The sequence below is a fragment of the Mya arenaria genome, chromosome 14 (assembly GCF_026914265.1).
Source record: "Mya arenaria isolate MELC-2E11 chromosome 14, ASM2691426v1".
In the NCBI taxonomy this organism is placed as follows: domain Eukaryota; kingdom Metazoa; phylum Mollusca; class Bivalvia; order Myida; family Myidae; genus Mya; species Mya arenaria.
Genome location: NC_069135.1, coordinates 39,740,003 through 39,760,233, shown reverse-complemented (window position 1 = coordinate 39,760,233; position 20,231 = coordinate 39,740,003). Strand labels below are relative to the sequence as shown.

The window sequence follows — 20,231 nt, the reverse complement described above, 5'->3', positions numbered from 1 at the left end:
TACTTAGTGATATCACAAACAAGGAAGTTATTTATTTTCTATAAAATAAATGCTATAAATCAGGTTTGGTTTAAATGGGGAAAGTCCAAAGTAAAAGTTCAACAATGTTAGTAAAGTAATTACCGAATTTCTTTCCGTTATTAACTTAAGAAAATATTTGTTTAAAGAAATACAACATGCTACGGAAAATGTGAATTCTTGTTCATACCATTTCGCTCTGTTAAAATGCATTTATAATCAAACGTTAGTTTGAACATACTTACTCATTTTATCCGACATAATAATGAATGGCACTTAGCATATTTTACATCTTATTACCTTTTGTTGTGGTTGAGGTATAGGTGTTCGTGTTTGGCACTGTAGTCTTGGTAACTGCATTGAAGGTGTTTAAAAATATGCATTAGATAAGAGCGACAACGTGAAATATAGCTTTTGGTGCCCACTTGGTAAAATATTTATCGATTTTACACTGACACAAAACACTTTTTGTTAATAATATGCATTAAGTAATACATAAAATATTCCTTTTTATTCAGTTCGCCCAATACAGAATGTTCACAAAATGACGTCACTGACGTTAATTCCATTTCCGGCTTTTTTCATCATATCATAAACAGGATTAGCGCCATGTCTTGAAACGCTCGCGAGTTGGTTTACAAAAAGATAAAGCCAAAAATAAATAAAAGTTAGTAATATCACTTCTGTTGTATGTCACGTGACAGCATCTCCCCAATTGAAAAGTGTGATATTCATCAACATATATAATATTCATGTATGCATCATAAAAGAGAACACGACAAAAATATTTTGAATTGTGACAGGGACTCGCGCATGGGTTGTAAAATGCACTTTTTACGAATGAAATACAATAACTACGAAATAAAGTGTGGCAAATCATAAGGGGTGTAAAACACAGAAACTGACAGCTGGAACCCTTCAACATATGTTGATTTTGGCTCAAATATTGTCTTTGAAGACCGCAATTCAGCCAAAGAATAAAGTGTGATTGTTTTATGGATATTATCACGTGACGTTTTAAATGTATTCGATAGAGGTTAAAATATACACCAGCTTTTGTAAATGTCATTGTGGCTGAAAGGTGAGGCGTCATTTCCATGACTGTACCGACGTGGGTTTGATCCCCACACAATCAGAATATTATTCTATAATTAAGTTGTATTTTGTCCTGAAATTTCGAAAGAATGGAATAATTAAAAAAAAGTGTTTTCAGAGTCATTACTAGTAAAATACGTTTGGTCCAAAAACATGAGTGGGTCCCTTTAATATGGAAATTTTGCAATTATTGATATGTAAATGGACAATTGAGGTTGAGAGCTCATTAACTAGATTAAACCTCGGTAAACTCTTGTTTGGCTGACCTTTCTAAGGCGGCAGCACCAGCGTGTGTGTGTGGTCTGTCAGTTTTTATGCGCTGTATATCCCTCGTTAAGTGTCTATTAGACCTAAGCTATAAGTTTTGAAAAAGGTTATGCGTCATATAAGTAAAGTGTAGGCTTATCTCTGTAGTTTCCATTGTATTATTATTGTTAGCAATTACGGTAGCAATTCTATGAGGGAAAACATAGTATATAAATGGCCTATGTGCAGTGTTCAATGATATAAAGATAGAATGGTAGTCAGGCGAAAATCTTCAAACGGTTGAAAGCGACTCAACCCAAATAAAATACTCACATACCAAAATAAAACTAAACGAAACTATAATAAACATTTTCTGATGACTTCTGAATTAAAAACATGCCAAATCCCTTTACATGACTACATGGTAAACCCTTAGAGGAGTAATTGCAATTTGTAAATTTGTAAATTTGTAAACAAAGTGTATGCTCGCAAGCACAAGTTTGCATTTGCTCAAAATAAGTAATTCGTAAACCGTAATTTGAATATAAAGGGAGAAATCAACTATTAAGTTGGTCGAGGAAAATGTACTGCCTTGGAATAAAAATTCCGCGCGCACCGCCGACTACAACTATAATTTTGATATAAGGCATCATGACGTGAAAATATTGTATGTACAGGCTAAGTTCGTCTTCAGTGCATGTATATTGGTCACTGCTATTTGGGCCTTAGCCTTGTGTTTCTAAACAGTGTTTTACTTTAAATGTTGACTTCTTGGCTTGTCCCTTTAGCTTTCATTGTATTATTCAATAGGGTTTGAATGACTGCATCGTATCTTAAGTAGAGTTGTCACTTTTTCGTCGGCTTTATTCTTTTGTGTGCAGGTGATGTCTGTACCCGGTTGTAGAGTAACTGCAAACACAGTTATCATTTAAAGTTAGTTTTACGTTATTCTTTATTTTTTCAAGTTGATGCGTTCTTTGATGAGGATTGTATTCTTAGTTTTGTATTAATTGATAATTGCTTAGACAAATGTGCGCATATTAACTAGTTCATATCCCTCAGAAAACTCGTGTTCCAGCGAACTCGTGTTTTAAGCCGTTCCAATGCGGTAATCCCATTATTTATTGATAAAGCTATTTGTCTGTTTGTGGTGTTTCAGGGCTGGTGTCGCCCGTTTGGGCCCTTGCAGTTTTTGTTAATCTTGTAGTTTTCATTGTAATATTTCGTTACCCAATTCTCGTCGTAATGAAGACAATCGATGAAAAGCGAACGAAAAGTTAAACACTTATTCAACGTCTGGTTAATGTGGTTATATTATACGTAAAATAACGCATGCACAACTTTTACTCCATTCAATAAATGGTCAAAGGGAACATACTGTTAGTAGATGTTCTGTCGGTTTGTATATATCTGAATTACCTTTCATAATCTGCCGAAGTTAAACAAACGAAGTCTAGAGTGAATTGAGGCGATATATTCATTGCATGCATATTATATTTAAGTTAGGAGAGCGGTAACACTATTTTTATAAGCCCATTATCGAGCATACTTATGATACATGTCAAGTTTGTTAATTCGCGTTCTTTATATTTGCAGTTGAACGTCTGATAAGACACGCACCTTAATAACAATGTAAACACTTTAAGTACACTGAAGAGAGAGTGGGTACCCTTCGTAAAGGTAGTATTAAGGTTCCGATAATGTCCGTCCATTCTGAGTTACTTGTATATTTATTTGTTTACGAAGGTAAATGTTTGCGTACAGTTTATGCATATAAGGTTTGTCATCGTCTTGCGTGTAACACTCCATAAAATGCAAATGTATCTCTTAACACCGCGTAGCAAAACGGGGTTCGGAGTAGGATGTGGGGGTCAGCTTCATGATATCAATAGCGAACTGTCCTTGAATGAAGCAAATTCAAGCAGTAGTATGTTGGATCGAATATAACAGTCTTACATATTGGTATTGAAGGGTAAACTAATGTAATTTAACATTCAAAAGTTGTAATAAAACAAGCTGTTATCGTGACAAACTTTCAATGTCAGCCCTTAATTTATCAGAGAATGCTTAACCTCAAATCTATCAGTTTAGATAATTCGGAACAGGAAGGAAATCATATTGCACGAAATCACTTTTCTGTGTACTTCGTTTTATCTAGAACCAGCAAATTAATAAAATTATAGTAAATCTGTAAATTAAAATCAGGTTTGTTTTAAATGGGTAAAGTTGAAAGTAAAAGTTCCAGAAGGTAAGTCAATTAATTACATTATCAGAAATTCGTTCCGTTATAAACTTCTGAAGTACAACATGATATGTTAATACCTTTTCGCGCTATTAAAATGTATTAATATAGAACCAGGAAGTAATTTAATGTGTTCAATTTCTGAGCTGATTCAGTTTGAATTAAAATTCAAAGTAAATGTTCTTGATTTTAATTTTTTAAGTACAACTGGAACAACGACAGCGAAGACTCAGTCCTATCTCCTCGTTGCTGCGTTCGACTTTGGTACAACGTACAGTGGCTATGCGTTTTCTTTCCGAAATGACCCGCTAAAAGTGCATACCAACCAGACTTGGTATTCCGGAGGTGCAGGAAATCTGATATCTCTCAAGACGTCAACAAGCTTGCTTATTAATCCTGAGGGCGAGTTTGACTCTTTTGGATTTCAAGCTGAAGACAGCTATGCGAATAAAGCAGAAGATGACAATCACCATGGATGGCGTCTGTTCCGGCGTTTTAAGATGGTTTTACACAACAATAAGGTACACAATACAAACAAACTATGTTTGACGGGCTAATATTGATTGATTATGATTATTTATGATCAGATTTCGGAACAGATTGTAACATATTCAAAAATCATAACTGGAGCCCCATTCTTTTCTTTATTTAGGACAAGTCATGTTTTTCAGTCGAAGCTGGGGAATACAAATTATGAAAGCGGTTCTTGCGGACCTGTGTATACCTGTTAGTATTGACACTGGGTACATATGTACCAAGATACATTTGAATATCTTGTACGGTTTTAAGAGTCATTGCCAAGGTGATAGGTTTACTACTATTATTACGACGCCGCTCACGCCTAAGCAAACGACACATACGTTTTTTTTGTTTGGTTTTCCATTGAAAAACAATTTGTGCGAGTATTTATACGTAACATTTCCTGCCCCACAGTCAAGATAATTTGGGAATTTGTTGAAGATAAAACGCGATTGTTTATTGCAGACACTTTCAAGAACCACTACTGTTGAGGACATAGAAGGCAACTCTCATCAAGCTCTGCCAATATTCTCCATGGCGATCAAGTTTCTACAAACACATCTCCTACAGGCGGTAGCAAACCAGACGGTGGGTGTGCTAGAAAAGGACATTTGCTACGTCATCACGGTGCCCGCTATCTGGGATGACAATGCAAAGGAGTTCATGAGAACGGCTGTCAAAGAGGTATGAAAACATTATCAACCTTTAATGTTTAGTGTTTACTTATGACTTATATAAATATTAGATTGATGATGTGTTTTTTAATCGTGTGTTACTTTTAACACACACAAATCTTTAAAAAACTTAGCATCTTGTGCTGCCAACAAGATCACAAAAATGCCTACTTATTGTGTCGAACATTAGGAATAGTTGATAATATAATGAAAGCAATCTTGTTAAATAAGGCAAAGATGAAACTAAGAATAAGTTTGATGTAATTTTGAAAAGTAAGACCCCATAGTAGTAGGAAGAATTCTGTTTTTTCTTATATTTGCTGTCAATGTCATTTGAATAATTCAGACTGGTATCGATGAAACCCGAGTAACACTTGCACTCGAACCGGAAGCTGCCTCGATCTGGTGTGAGACACTTGATGTTGACACAAGGGCTGCGCTGGCCGGAACCGGAACTCAGTATATGGTCATTGATCTAGGAGGTGAGTAAAGAATACCGCATGAGCGCAGAGAGTTTTTTACCACATCCGTTCTGAAAATTAGCAAAATTTTGTAGTCGTCATATTTATCAGAGCACACAATAAACCGTTTGGCGACTGACTGAAAAAACATGAAGAACAGACATAGGTACATATGTATTTGATTGTTAATATGAATGAAGTATTAAACAAACGTATGCAAAAAGAACGATTAGTCAAATCGACGAACAGTACTTTGTGTTTTGTTTCGCGTATGCTAAAGTTTAAGAGAAAATAGGAACTAACAACTATTAGAGCATTTAAATATCAATTTGATATTTCACCGCAGTTAAAATAAAAACAGTGGAAATAACATGAAGAATCATGTCTTTCTTATAAGTGTATATTAAGTATTCAATAATAACACTAATTTAATTGAAAGCGCTGTTTCAGGTGGCACCGCAGATATTTCTATCCAGGAAAAGGAACAGGGCGGCACTCTTAAGGAAATACATAAGCCGACCGGTGGGCCATGGGGTGGCACCTATGTTGACGCAAAATATCTAAAATTCTTGGAACACATTTTTGGAGAGAAGGCTATAACTTCACTTAAGACCGAGGAAATGGCCGACTACTTTGACGTCATCAGGGAATTTGAAACAAAGAAACGTACGTTTAGCGTACAGACAGAAGACAAATTTACGTTCAAAATATCTGCAACCACTAGGAAGCTTTCCGAGAAGTTTACAGGACAAAATCTAGAGCAGAGGATAGGTAGCCTTGGATATGGCGATTCAGTTATTGTGAAAGGTGGAGACAAGTTGCGAGTTGAGCCTGACATCGTTCGTACTTGGTTTGACGGTCCTATAGACAATCTTATTGGTCACGTAAAGAACCTTCTCAAGGAGCCCAAGCTGATAGCAGTGCAGACCGTTGTGCTGGTTGGTGGTTTCGGGGAGAGCGCGTACGTCCAAGAGAAGCTGAGGTGTGAGATCCTCGACAAGCGACTGATTGTCCCTGCTGAGGCGGGTCTCGCTGTTCTGAAAGGGTCCGTCATGTTCGGACAGAACCCAGCGATTATCACATAAAGGGTGATGAAATACACGTACGGAGTTTGTGTACAGATGCTTTATGATAAGAAAATTCACAGTGAAGACACGAAATACTTCGATAAAAACGCCGGAACATGGTGGGTCCGAAACTGTTTCTCTGTGTTCGTTCGCGTTAACAAGGAGATTCAAATTGACCACCAAATAACCAAGGAATACAAACCTAAAGGATACAGATCAAGCACACCTATCTATCGGACGACAGCCGAAAACCCCGTGTACGTGACTGACCCCGGCTGTGAGCTGCTCGGAGAGTTGGTGACAGAGTTGCCCCGGGACATCCCTATCTCTGAGCTTCTTAACGATACAACATTTATGTTTGGAGGGACGGAGCTTGTGGTGAAAAAACGTGTGAGAAAGACCGGAGAAGATCAGATCTTGAAACTAAATTGTCTCAGATAAGATACAACGCACAACAAGAATTTTCAATGTGAACCTGAGAACACAATGCATAAACATATTATTGAAATGTGATTATTCTCGATTTTCTATAAAACCTGTTATATTTACTAATAAAGACGTAATATTGCTGGGCGTTTGAGAAATAACCGTACAGGAGAATATCTTGAAACTTATTTGTTATAAATAGGCAACAGCCGGCACCAAGAACCTGCGATGTAAACCTGCGAAATAGAATGACACATATATGTATTTTCCCTCTTTTCGAGTTCATTATATTCAAATGAGTCTACAAGAAATGAAGTCCTGGCTTATAATCATTATCGAACCAAACTTGCGAAGTTTTCCTTCATGTCTGCATGCTCTATAAACTTATGTTTATAACATTGTAGGCTGTTGACTGTTATAAAACCTGATGTACACTTGCGTGTAAATTTCGATTATTTCTTTTGTCTCTTTTGCGTGTAAACGAATATTATTTATTCGTTTAAGTCTTTGAAACTTGAAAACAATGCAAACAAGAACATACTGTCGCCTAATTAATATCTAACTGCATGCTGATGTTTTCACACCACTAATGTGATGGTCCTCATCTGATATTTTGGCACTTGTCTAAATGGCAGTATCATATCCCTTTCAAATTTAAATGCTGTAAAAATATATACTTGTTACATCTCTTCAACATAGAAAACTTAACCATTGCGACTGGAAATCATTGCAAAGGGGGTTCTAAAGGCGCACAATTTAGGTCAATGCAAAACTTTTTTTTTAAATTTTAATGCATTAACGTGTTTAACTCATTTAAGGGATATTTACACCTTAACTTCCATTCCTTAAATGAACTGCCTTTCGGCAATTTCGTTTATCAATCACTGAAAGGTTTTGTTAAATGAAATGAAGTATATTTTAACAATAATTGAATGATATAATGAATAACTGGTATAAATATAAGTAATGAATTGCGGGGTTGATGTCATTAACGGGTATATGAACGCAATTGGTCTGGTCAAACTACCCGTGGAGTCCTTCGGACTGCGTTCATATCCCTGATAGTGACATCAATCCCGCAGTTCATTACTTATATTTACACCAATATTTCATTCAAGAATTGTTTAAAAATTACTTTATTTCAGTAAATAAACCCTTTCAGTAATCATTTCTTACCCATTCTGTAAATAGAATGACCCTATTGTAACCCAGACGTTTTATTAAATGACGTCACGATAACGTGGGAAAATATCAACCACTTGAGATCACTTTAAAAAGTAAGATTGAAACACTTATGACAACATTACATTTAACATATCATAATTTAACACTTTCTAAAATGTTTATTTATATTTTACGGCACCTGCTGACACAATACAAACAATAACAAGATAAAAAATGTTCATGTATATTGATATGCCTTGATTTGCGATCCGAACATATCCGAAGATGTTGCGTTCATCGATTGATAAACACAATTGACGAAAGGCAGTTCAATTAAGGAGTTAAAGTTGAGGTGTAAATATTTGACGATGAAATCCAAAAAAGGCAAAGGAATTGTGATCAGTTAAAAATAGCGATATTTTGGCTCTTTTTTATAAAGGTTAACTTTATACTATATGTACCTATAAGGGGTTTCTTGTTTTTATTATTAACTCAAATGATTTAAACATGAATATGCATTAAAATCAAAAATAACTTCATCAACCTACATTGTGCGCTTTTAACATTAATTTTATTGTTTTATTAAAAATATGTCATACCTTACACCTGTCGTTCTCCACTTGTAAAGTATGCCTTCTTGTACATACCATTACCACCATGACATAACATTTGGACATTATGATATAAGAAGTTAAATGGGCGGGTCCAAGATACGACGTAAATTAGTGTTTTGTAACCTTATGGTGTATATTATGGACTTTCTTTATTAATTTTTACTCCAATCTTGAAATAAAAAGCAAAAATGTACACTTTAAAGTAAACGATTTCAGGGGGGAGGCGGTGCACCAGGTGCGAGACTTCTCCCCCTTGATTCGCTAGTAAGTTATCATTTTGGTATTTATTTTGTCATAATCAATGTAGCCAGTCTATACCATGGTTGTCAGTCTGATCCATGCGATGGAGGTTTAATACAACTAAATGCATAATACACTTGCATGCGTTTGTTATATGGTCTTCATTAGAATTATCAGTTTAAAGCAGCAGCACCTGCTCTGGCCAGGATCTTTCGTAGTAACGAATACAAAAATAAATCGGCAGATTGAATAAGCTTCACTTTTTGGCCAAACCAGTCTACCCAAATGACAGTTGAATGTTCCAACAATCCTTGCCAATAGCAGTAACATTCAAAGTATGACAAATTTCCTTTGAAAGTTGACAAATTCCGCCAACAGATAAACAGAAAATCAAAACATTACACATAAAACTCGTAAGTTTCATTTGCTTATATGTGTTGTGTAAAGGATGTGGCTTGTAGTATCCTTATTCGAGTCCTGTTTCCAGTGCGAACTATTTTTTTCTGTCTTTTCTTCATTATATTTATGTAATAACTGTGTGTCTTAATTTATCATCTTGTTGGTTTTATTCTCTAAATGTGCCAATCGTTACAAATCAGCCATCTCCGGCAAGCTTAGGGGTTATACCTCTTTAAATAGCGGTAAGGATATATAAAAAATGTGATGAGGCCGCCGGCGATAAACACCATATTCAATCCGCGTAGAGAAGTCCCAGTGTACAGGAATGAACAGCAAAGAAACAGGTTGTTTTGATATATTATATTTGCTCGTTTCAGAGAAGATAGTTAATGTACAAATCAGTTGTCGAAATGAACATAGTCCATGGCATGCACGCGGATTTAAAGCATGTATGGATTAAATGGCAGCATTTTCTCGACACAAGTAGAAATACGCTACGAAATGTCATAGTTTGCATCCAGCTAACGTTGCCATTAAAACAACATTACTATTCGATTTATTAAAAAAGCATCGCTGTATTGAACTGAACAAAAACTTCTTTTTTTCCCTGTCCAGGGTAGAATTGCAGTTGTTTTGCATGTATTCCATGTATTAAAGGTCAATCTTCATTTAAATGGCATTTTGGGTACATGCAAGTGACTGAAATAGAAAACATGAAATACTAAAGAAATAAGAGAATGAGATTTTCACATCAATAATTTTTAAAAGGTAATACATAACATTGAAAAGTATCCACAAAAATCATTAATGACATTCCAATTTTAAACTGCACTATTACAGATTGACTGGTTTGACACGTTTGTTTATTATGTGTCGTGTAAAGAAACGTTTTATATAAACCAGTGATATAAGACTGCTGACAAAAGATCAGATCGCAATATTTAATGTTCAAGTTCAAAAAATATATTTTATGGCTTAAAGCGATATTAAACGCTTTAAGAAAGAAATCAGTGTTAGGCATTTCCATTTAGTTCCTCTATAGGGCCCTTTGTAGCCATTCTTATATTTCAATAAAAATAAAGCATAAAAATAATACTCACTCCCAAATAAGTGGTAATAGTTAGCCCATCATTCTATAGTTGGTCTAACTTATAGCCACGTTGTTTGAACATCTACTTGGTCAGCCATGATAAACTATTTTCTAAAACGCCGTATTATTTCCGGTTTTTCGATTGTGGATATGCCTTTTTCTTTCGATATGAACCTCACAAAGTGCAAACAAACTAGGCATAGTTTCCGTACGGGCGGGAAAGCTTATCTCACTCAAGACACGAACAAGTATCCAAATTTAGACGGCGAGTTTAGCTCTTCCGGATTTAAGGCTGAGGAAAGATATGCGAGTAAAGTAGATATCAAAGGACACGAAGAATGGCAGTGTTTCGTTTAAATATGGTTTGACACAACAGCAAGATATGTTTAAATGCGTTTATCGAAATACTTTTTAAATCTAGATTTTGCCACTTTTTTGCAAGAACTCAATATTCTAATATGCTTTTATTTAGAAAAAAAAAATGGTGTGTCAAAGACTGCTTTGATGTGTTTGTTCGTGTTAAAGAGGCAATACCTGTTATCAACAAAATAACAATGCGATATTTTTCACCCATGTACTGGACGACAGCCATTCACTCAGTATACACAACCTACTCCGGTTGTGAACTGCTCGGGGAGTTGATAACAGATCTCCCCCAAATTTGTCTCTTTCTCGAACTTTGTAACGATATAGAGTTTGGTATAAAAACGCTATTCCAGCAAACAGATGATGAACCTATACATCATTGCTACATTTAAAGCACTACTTTTCTCATATTAAATGCGAAACACCATCTAAATTATAACACATCCAAACAATTGACTCAACTTTAATGAGCTGAGTGGTGTTCAAATGGAGCATATCAGAACACCAGCGTTTATAACCTTTTTGTTGACCATTTTTTCCTGTAAGGGATACCGATTACACGGTGGCGACTTTATTATAGAATCTAAATCACAATCAAAGTACTAAAAGTACTGCTGGGAAGTGATTTATACTGCTTTATAAACACATAACGATCCATTCATTCGATCATATGTACTTGACTTACGACGGGCCAAATATGTGTCATTGGAGTATGTGAGTTTGAACAGTTCGTAACTACTCGGAACGAAAATGAATGTGGAACTTGACGCTTCGTTCTTTGATACTTTATTAACTAAAGATGTTGTGGACGTTTCATACCAATCGTATCAATTTATTTTGGACATTTTTCAACGTTATTTATCAACATATATGATGGAACATTTTAATAGCTCTGAATATATTTTCCATATCAGTGTCATATTTTCCATACCATTGTCATATTAACCATACCATTGTCATATTTTCCATACAGTTGTCATATTTCATTATACCTCTAGAGGGAATATCGTGCCAACAGTCTTCGGTAGTTCTTACAGTACTTTGGTTAAGTGTGCAATTGCAAAACGTGTGCTCTAGCAAAGTCCATCCCCTCAATTCTTATGTTTCGTTAACCTTCACAATCGATGGTCACATAATTGATTTTCCATGTGTGTTCTGTCTCTTTATTTTGGCCTGTCGCAAGTCATGTATAAAATAGTGACCTTCTCTAAGAGCAATTTATATACATGTCGTTCTAATACAGTCCAGAATGCTTGTCAACCAAACTTATCATTTGATAAAGGCTAACAGGGTCAGTGTTTATTAGCATTTAAAAGGAAGCCACTTTGTTATAAAACTGACTGCCCAACTGGTATTAAATGCCTAACATATGTTTATGAGAACCGGACTGTACATTGTATTCTCACTTGATTTCGTCGTTCAGATCATTTCGTTTGATTTAGTCCATTGAAAGTTGAAAAGCTAATTTCTTGTATTTCATTATAATTACATTAACATAGTAAGAACTCTTCTGTGAGCTGTATGAAATAATTATCAATAGATAATTCACTGAATGTGATGAATGTGAATGGTAAAGGCCCAGTTGGAGATATTTCACCGCTGCTATGACAAGAAAACCGTTGGTACATATTATCTAGTCGGCGCACTCACCAGTGTGTAAAAGGGCCCTTTAAAAGTAGGTTTTTTTTCGGTACGCAGTTTTATGATATGCGAAATATTTTCAAATATTTAGCCATGGTATTGGCTACTTAATTTTTTATACGGATACAATTTTGCCTGATTCAAAGTGCGATTATTTCTGACAGTAATGCCGATGCTGAAGGAGCGGTTGGCACCCAAGTGACGAATAAGGGAGGTGATTATTGAGTTTTTTTTAATATAATCAATCTTCCACAAACAAAAATCACCATTCCTAAACCGTGTACTTTCTCTGAACCAATATTATTAATAACATTGTACATAAAGTGGCGAACTGTATGGGGCGCAACTTATGACTTGTGCCGCGCGAAACCGAAAACTATACATAGGCTGTAACGTTTGAATGTTACAATTTTTATTAAGATGAATGCACATAACGTACACAACTGCATAATAATCATGCAAATAGATATGTTTTCAATCGATTATATCACACACACCATTGTACACACCATTTAATTCCAAATAATTAATTGCTGATCATATTTCTTGCTTTTTTATATACAAGCAAACTATTACACAGCCGGAGATGCAACCATCTCTCATCTACATCATGCCATCCTGGAAGCAGCGGAATTCCGACAAAGGCCATCGGACCCACCCGACTCTCTTTATTTTGGCGCCCACCTGGGCACACAGGAGTATGTTGGCTGTAAGCACGTGATCCACTTGATGACAGAATATATGATAAATGCGTTAAGTAGAAAAAAGAGATTAAATCAATACTAGAAATTATGATTCAATTAAATTTTAAGGACTAAAAACCAACAGTTCATAAGTAGGTAGTGAAGGCCAAAAATGAAAAGGTTATGTTTTATTTTAAAGAACATTCTTTTACAGGAGTAAAACCAACATCTTTTTGTGAAAATATGGAGTTGACCAAATTTCACGAAAGAAAATTTTATCAGATTTCAGATCAAAAAGAATTGTTGTCAAAACAACCCTATCAACAATGTCTTGTGGCTTTGTGGTGAGTGCAACAAGGTATTTGCATCTGGAAACACTTCCATCATAACTATTCAACTCTTTGATACCAAATTTGCAGAAAGCATGTGCACAGTGTGTGTGTGTGTGGGGGGGATTAGGGCGAACACACGCCTGTACAGTCAAGAAATAAAGAAAACCAATACTTTAATCTTTTAATGGGTACATTGGTAGCCTCACGTGGTTTGTCAATTATCCAATCACGCTACACTTCACTTCGTAATTAAAAGAATCCGTTAACAGTGCATTTTTATGAACCATGAACATGATGAACAAGTCCTTCACATTCGCACATGTTTTAATGCAGCCAGTCTGACACATCGAACACTGTTTTAACAATGGTGAGTCGTAATAATAAGATTTTCATGTTTAAAGCAAAATGTACAAGTGGCATGTTAGAAAAGTAGATTATTCTTTAGTGCAACAATGTTCAGATTAATTGTACTTCGTCTTTCGCATTGATTGCTGGTGCACAAGTGGTGTGACATTATGTTTACTGGAGTGTTCGTTCAATTTTAAACTAAGGATGGCAACGAGTAGTAAAATTGGTACCCGAGTACTCGGACAATCTTTCGATTGAGTACTCGGGTACTCGATTACTCGGAAAAAATGAATTTGTTTTTGGGAAAGACAAGATCGTGTATACATGTATCGTTCATGGCGTAAATTGTTCCCAGTTTTAGTACAATGATGCTTTTTATTATGAAACTCTCTGATCACACAGTTTTAAACCTTTTATTTTATAAGGCAGACTGTGTGTGATGTTTTTGGTTTCTAACGATAACTGCATCGTATCTTTGAAAAGTATTTGCATTAGGTGCTCTGAATTGTTTCCCTCCGTCTGAAGATAGAGTTGGGATCTCTAATCATTGAAGTACTTGGGGTTTACCTTTTCGTTTTTTATTATTATTTGTTTTATTGATAAGTTTTCTCAAGTTAATGCATACTTTAATAAGATTTTTCTTTTGCGTTTTATCTTTATTAAGAATAGTTGGGATAAGAGTGAGGTTTGTGCACATAAACTGGTTTAAACCCCCAGTAAATTTACATTTTACTGACCGTTCCAAGGCGGTACCTAACAATTTTAAAATAAGGATTTGGACACTTAAATATTTATTTTTCGCGAAAATATATATTTCATCTGTTTTGATTTTATTTCTCATAAACAAACCAACGAGTGTTTCCCAATACAGGGCCTTTTCAGCGAAAAATCGTAAGAGGCTCGGGTGACGTTTGAATAAACATCCTAGTCGATGTTAGTCGTTAATTAAAATTATCTTAGTGTCATATTTTCATTATTAGGTGCATATTTAAGTCAATGCAACATTTGCTAGTATATACCATTTTTTATCATTCGTGATGTTTATACAGATTTAAGATTGTTGGACTTACGACTTGAATCTCTTATTGAATCTTATAATTCCTTATTCAAGAATAATTTTGCAAACATAAAACCTAAGAACGAGTCCATAAAGCAAATAATGAACATTTCTGACCTTTAGCGCAATCTGCCTATCTATACGATCCCGAACTAAAGCTGGAAGTTGAGCAGTGTCGATATCGAACCTTCCTTCTTCTTGGTAAAATATGACAAGCAAGTCTGATTACCGATAGTTAAATCTAATTAAAAAAAAATAACATGAAATGTGAGAGATAACAGAATCATTAATTTAGGTGAAGGACCAATTGTAAGCTCCACTTTTAAATCAAACTACATAAAATATGAAGCAATATCGGCATGACTGAGATTGGTTTTTCATTTTTAATAAAAGAAATAGATCTATGGACAATATGACATATATGAGAAAAAAATATGTTGCAGGCTGTTATTTGTAATCTTTCAGGAGTCATACTCTGGGTGATCTTGGACAAAATGCTCCTGCCGACAAATTCAATGGTCACCAAGATTCCATCCGTGTTCTTTTGGAGATATATGCATCCTGCAGAAGTTGATATATGAATAAAAAATCAATACAGTATTCCAGATTGCTCAATGCTGTAATACAATATTAAACAATTAATAGAATTTATGCCTAAATGTTGAATATACAGCAACTACAGAAGTAAACATAATTAAAATATTTCATACTGTTAAACTAAAATATCTTTTTGGTGTCGTTTAAAATCCTGACAATGTTATTGTTTAATGGTGATAGAAATGTACGTTTGTGTTTCCTTTATTTTTACTACTTCTTCTTTGAAGATTCTATTTCCTCTGGCTCTTTTCAGACTTATACAAAGTTATGATATAAATATTAGTAGCTATATTTATGTAAATAACTGTTGTGATACCTCTATTTTGTATGTTTTGACGAAAGATATGTAGCTGATAATAAATTTATTATTGTATTACCTTTTTAACATACCAAGAATAGTTTTCTGGTAATCGTTTTATAACAAATCTAAGAGTTTCTGGTTGTTATTTTCAGGCTCATACTCTGACACAACACGGGTGCATTTGTTTATTTCAACACTTGTAAAATTCCAAAGTTATGTACCTTTGAACATACGAAGCTTGAAGCAAGCGTTACATTTCCCCTCGTAACAATTGTTTACCTCCTCATTGCTCGTGCTCATGATGTCATCATTAAGCTTCTTGACGTTTGAGTCTTTTACCAATGTGTTTGCTGCATTATTTTCGGCGGTTTCCGCCATGACTGAAAACTATGTACAAAAAATAAACATGCACCTCTATCTAGTTTAGTAAATAAAAAATGTGTATGCTTAAAGGTAACCTGACATTACAACCTAGCATTGGCCATGTATGTCTACGTTTTCTTTAAGTTTAAAAAGATGGAAGGCTATCTCTAGGGAAGATTCTAAGGCTCGAAAACATCTTTCACTTCTACATGTTCCTATTTAGTAATTTCTGCCTACCTCCATTTATCTTGCCATGCCTTATTTGTTTCTTTCACGGCTACCTCAACCAACATATTTCCCTTGTCGTTGTAAAATACTATAAAGAACTTTCCTCTGGTCTTGGTTCTCAAAAGACACTTCATATCACCGTTTCATTTTTGACTTCGTTACTATATTCATCAATACTCCTGATATAATTTCATAATTGCCCCCATCCTTCCTCTGATTCTTTTTCTGTTCATCGGATCTCTCTCTCTCTCTCTCTCTCTCTCTCTCTCTCTCTCTCTCTCTCTCGCTCTCTCTCTCTCTCTCTCTCTCTCTTTTACACACAGACACACATACATATTTGCCAACCGGTTGCGCTTCATGCTCTTTAAGGCAAAACACATCATCATCATCTTCACCATCATCATCATCATCATCATCATCATCATCATCATCATCATCATCATCATCAGCGATTTGCTTTGTATGTAATCTTTCATCACGAAATTAGAAATCATATCAACATTATTACTCTTTAATATTGCTACGGGTAAGACCTATTTGTTGAAAGTTTAGGAACATTTATTGGTCCGAAATATAAACCGTTTGAACAACGCAAAAGCTGGATTAATGTTCGGCTGGCCGAATTGCAAGTTGCATACTGCATGGTTATTGCAGAACTAGACGTTTGTGATTTTCTGAGCTGTTGCACTTACACAAATGAAAAATTGAAGACCACCTTTCGGCTCCATCTATAAACGCAAAGCTTAACATAGAGCACGTTTTATGATGATTATTGTGTAGAAAAATGTGCTAATACTCTTGAAAATCCAACGTTAATTTGATAAACAATAGACAAAATAAAATGCAAATCAACTATTTATCGCTCCATTTATATAGCTAGTTCAAGCAGCTATCGGGAAAATACACTTGCTTTCAGTGAATGGTTAAGTTAAATAAGTTATTTGCATATTAAAATGAAGTACTAATAAATTACTTTAAATATTAAAAGGGGGACCTAAAATTGCTGTTCATAGGATTGTAATGTAAAAACTAATAGAAGCAGTTGCAATTTGCAAGGTCTGATGTCTGAAGGTTGATAACAAAATGTTGCGCGTCCCAACTTACAGATGTAAGGACGTATACAAAGTGTATGCGCTTATATTGGTTGCAAGAACAAGTTTGCATTGCCTCAAAATAAGTTATTCCGTTCGTGAACCGTTTTTTTTAATAAAAGGGGGATATTAACTAATGTTTGTCCAGGGATATGAACTCACTGCCAGGGAATCAAAGATCCGCGCGTACCGTAAACTACAACTTCAATTTTGATATAGTGCATCATGACATGTAATAATTGTATAAATAGGCAAGTGTGTCTTCAATGCAGGTATATTGTTCAGTGCCATTTGGCCCTAGCCGTGTGTTTCTTACTTGTTTATACTTGTTTGTCTACTTAGCTTGTCCCTGTAGCTTTCAATGTATTTCTCAATGGGGTTTAAAATACTGCATCGTATCCTTAAAGAGTTGTCACTTTTTCTCAGGCTTTTTTCTTTTGTGGGCAGGTGATGTCAGTTTCCGGTAGTTGAGTTGAAATTTCTTTATTAGTTAAAGTTAGTTTTACTTATTTCTTTACTGTTTTCAAGTTGATGTGTTTTCTGATGAGGATTGTATATTTAATTTTGTATTTATTGATAATTGGTTAGACGAGTGTGATGTTAAGCGCGTATTAACTAGTTCATATCCCTCAGTAAACGCGTGTTGCTGTGAACTCGTGGTTTTAAGCAGTTTCAAGGCGGTAATCCCATTATTTTGTTATCAAGCTATTCGTCTGTTTGAGGTATTTCGGGGCTAGCTGGAGTTTGGGCCCTTGCATTTAATGTTTAAATTTTTGATAACTGAGTTACCTTTCATAATCTGCAAAACTCAAACAAGCGGAGTCAAGGGTGAATCGAGGTGTGATATATTCATTGCATACATACTAAATCCATGTTTAAGTATTGTTAGGAGACCGGTAGCAAAATTTTACAAGTACATTTTCGTGCATTATTATGATACATGTCAAGTTTGTTAGTTGGCGTTATATATATGCAGTTGTTGAAACTCTGATTAAAGTATACACCTTTATAATTATGTAAACAATTTAAGTACAATACAGAGAGGGTGGTTACCCGACGAGTGTTCTTTCTGTATAATTCGTAAAGGTACTATTACTAATGCATAAACCCTCTATCTCTGGTCGAATGTTCCAATAATATCCGTACATTCTGCGCAACAATTGTTTGTAAAAGGGTAATGCTTGCGTACCGAAAATTGTTCATTTCAATTGTAAGCAAAAATGCACCATTTTATTGCGCCGACACCTCCATAAAATATCTCTAAAGACCGTGTACCAAAACAGGGATGGGTGGAGGGGATGTTGCGGGTTTAGCTGCATCATATTAACCTGGAATGAAGCAAACTGAAGCCGTTATATGATATAAAAGTTAAAGTCTTTCTTACACATATTGCATGATACACTAATTAAACATTCATAAATTGAAATGAAATAAACTGTTATCTTGATAAAGTTTCAATGTCAGCTCGTCTACCACTGATTGTTTAACCCCGTATCTATAAGTTTAGATAATTCGGAACAGGAAGGAAATCAATTTGCGAAAAACGGCGCATTTTATTGCTTAAAAAGGTAGGTGAATACTTATGTATTACATATAAAACACTATGAGGTATGCATGCTTTCTGATGTTCAAATTGTTACTTTTACTAAGCTAAATTTGGTAATTTCAAAGCCTTAACCCATAACTGGTTTGGCGACAGAACGGTCCTATCTCCTCGTTGGTTTTCGGTAATTCTATATGTGTTTGTAATAGATTATACTTCATATATTAATAAATCAGATTGTAAGATAAAACTCGCGATTTTTAAAAAGATGGATGAAAGAATAAATTGTACATACGAAATGAAAGGTAAAGTACATATTTATTGCACACAATATAGGTTGATTCAAAACTTTTTAGTTCAATGCATTGTCATGTTTAATGGTATTTAAAGTGCTATAAGTGCGACTGGAAGGAGATTTGTACTGATTTATACATTTGAGAATATGTTCCATTTACGTATGTTCGGTTAATTGGTTCGTAACTACTAGGAACGAAATAAAATGTAGAACTTGGATGTTTTGTATCATAAAACTTTATTACCCAGATATATTGTGTACGTTGCGTACCAATCATATCAATATCTTTTGGATATTTCGCACAATGATTACATGTTATTCATCAGCATAGTCCTTTCTATTTAGCTGTAAAACTTAGTGACTTAACTCTTGGAAACCTAAATTATGTTTGCAATAATTTACTTCACTGACTATCCATTTAATCGTAAGCTAAAACACTACATTTTCTACTGATGTACCGGCATACATCGGAGGTTGTTTTCGATAAAGTATGACCGAATAATTTCGAATGTTTTTTTTTCGCTTAGAAATAAAATAATAAGCGGACGAAAAAAATCGGTATTGCAATGGGGAAAAATCGCTAGGGTTTGCAGCTTTTCCTAGGTATGGTCGGGTTACCCGAACAAACAAGAAATTACGCCTAAGTATACAGTGGGCATTAATTACATTGTCATAATGGAAATTGTGCAGTTATTGATCGTTGTCATGACAAGTGTGAGATTGATTACTCAAAAAGTAGTTTCGCTGACCGTTCAAACGCGGTAACACCAACACATTGAATGCTTGTTTTGTCTGTTCATATTTTGGTATGTTATGCATCCCTCGTTGTGTTTCTATTAGGCCTTAGCCATGTGTTAAAAAATGGATCTTTTCTGTAGTTTCTATTGTATTATTATTGTTAACAATTACATTAGCAATTCTATGGGGGGAAAGCACAAAAGCAGGACTATGTGCAGTGTTTAATAATATCAAGATAAAATGGCAGTCAGGCGAAACTCTTCAAACAATCGAACTCCCATAACACATCTTCAAATAAAACTATACGGTTGATTGAAGTTTTGTGAATTAAGAAAATATTAAATTGAAATCGCGGTCAAATATATATTAGTTTCTACCGTTTTTGTCGCGTTC

At 34.8% G+C, this 20,231-nt stretch overlaps 2 protein-coding genes across 2 annotated transcripts in view; both read left to right on the top strand.

The window, feature by feature from the left end:
• The window catches only part of LOC128217263 (heat shock 70 kDa protein 12B-like), a 241,572-nt gene that overhangs the window by 151,483 nt on the left and 69,858 nt on the right, over positions 1 to 20,231 (top strand). The window lies entirely within an intron of this gene.
• LOC128216120 (heat shock 70 kDa protein 12A-like) lies at positions 3,576 to 6,381 on the top strand. The gene is made up of 6 exons (XM_052922709.1): positions 3,576 to 3,607; positions 3,804 to 4,081; positions 4,254 to 4,327; positions 4,586 to 4,804; positions 5,141 to 5,276; positions 5,706 to 6,381. The coding sequence occupies exons 1-6, from the start codon at positions 3,576 to 3,578 to the stop codon at positions 6,338 to 6,340; spliced, it is 1,374 nt and encodes a 457-aa protein (XP_052778669.1). The 3' UTR covers positions 6,341 to 6,381.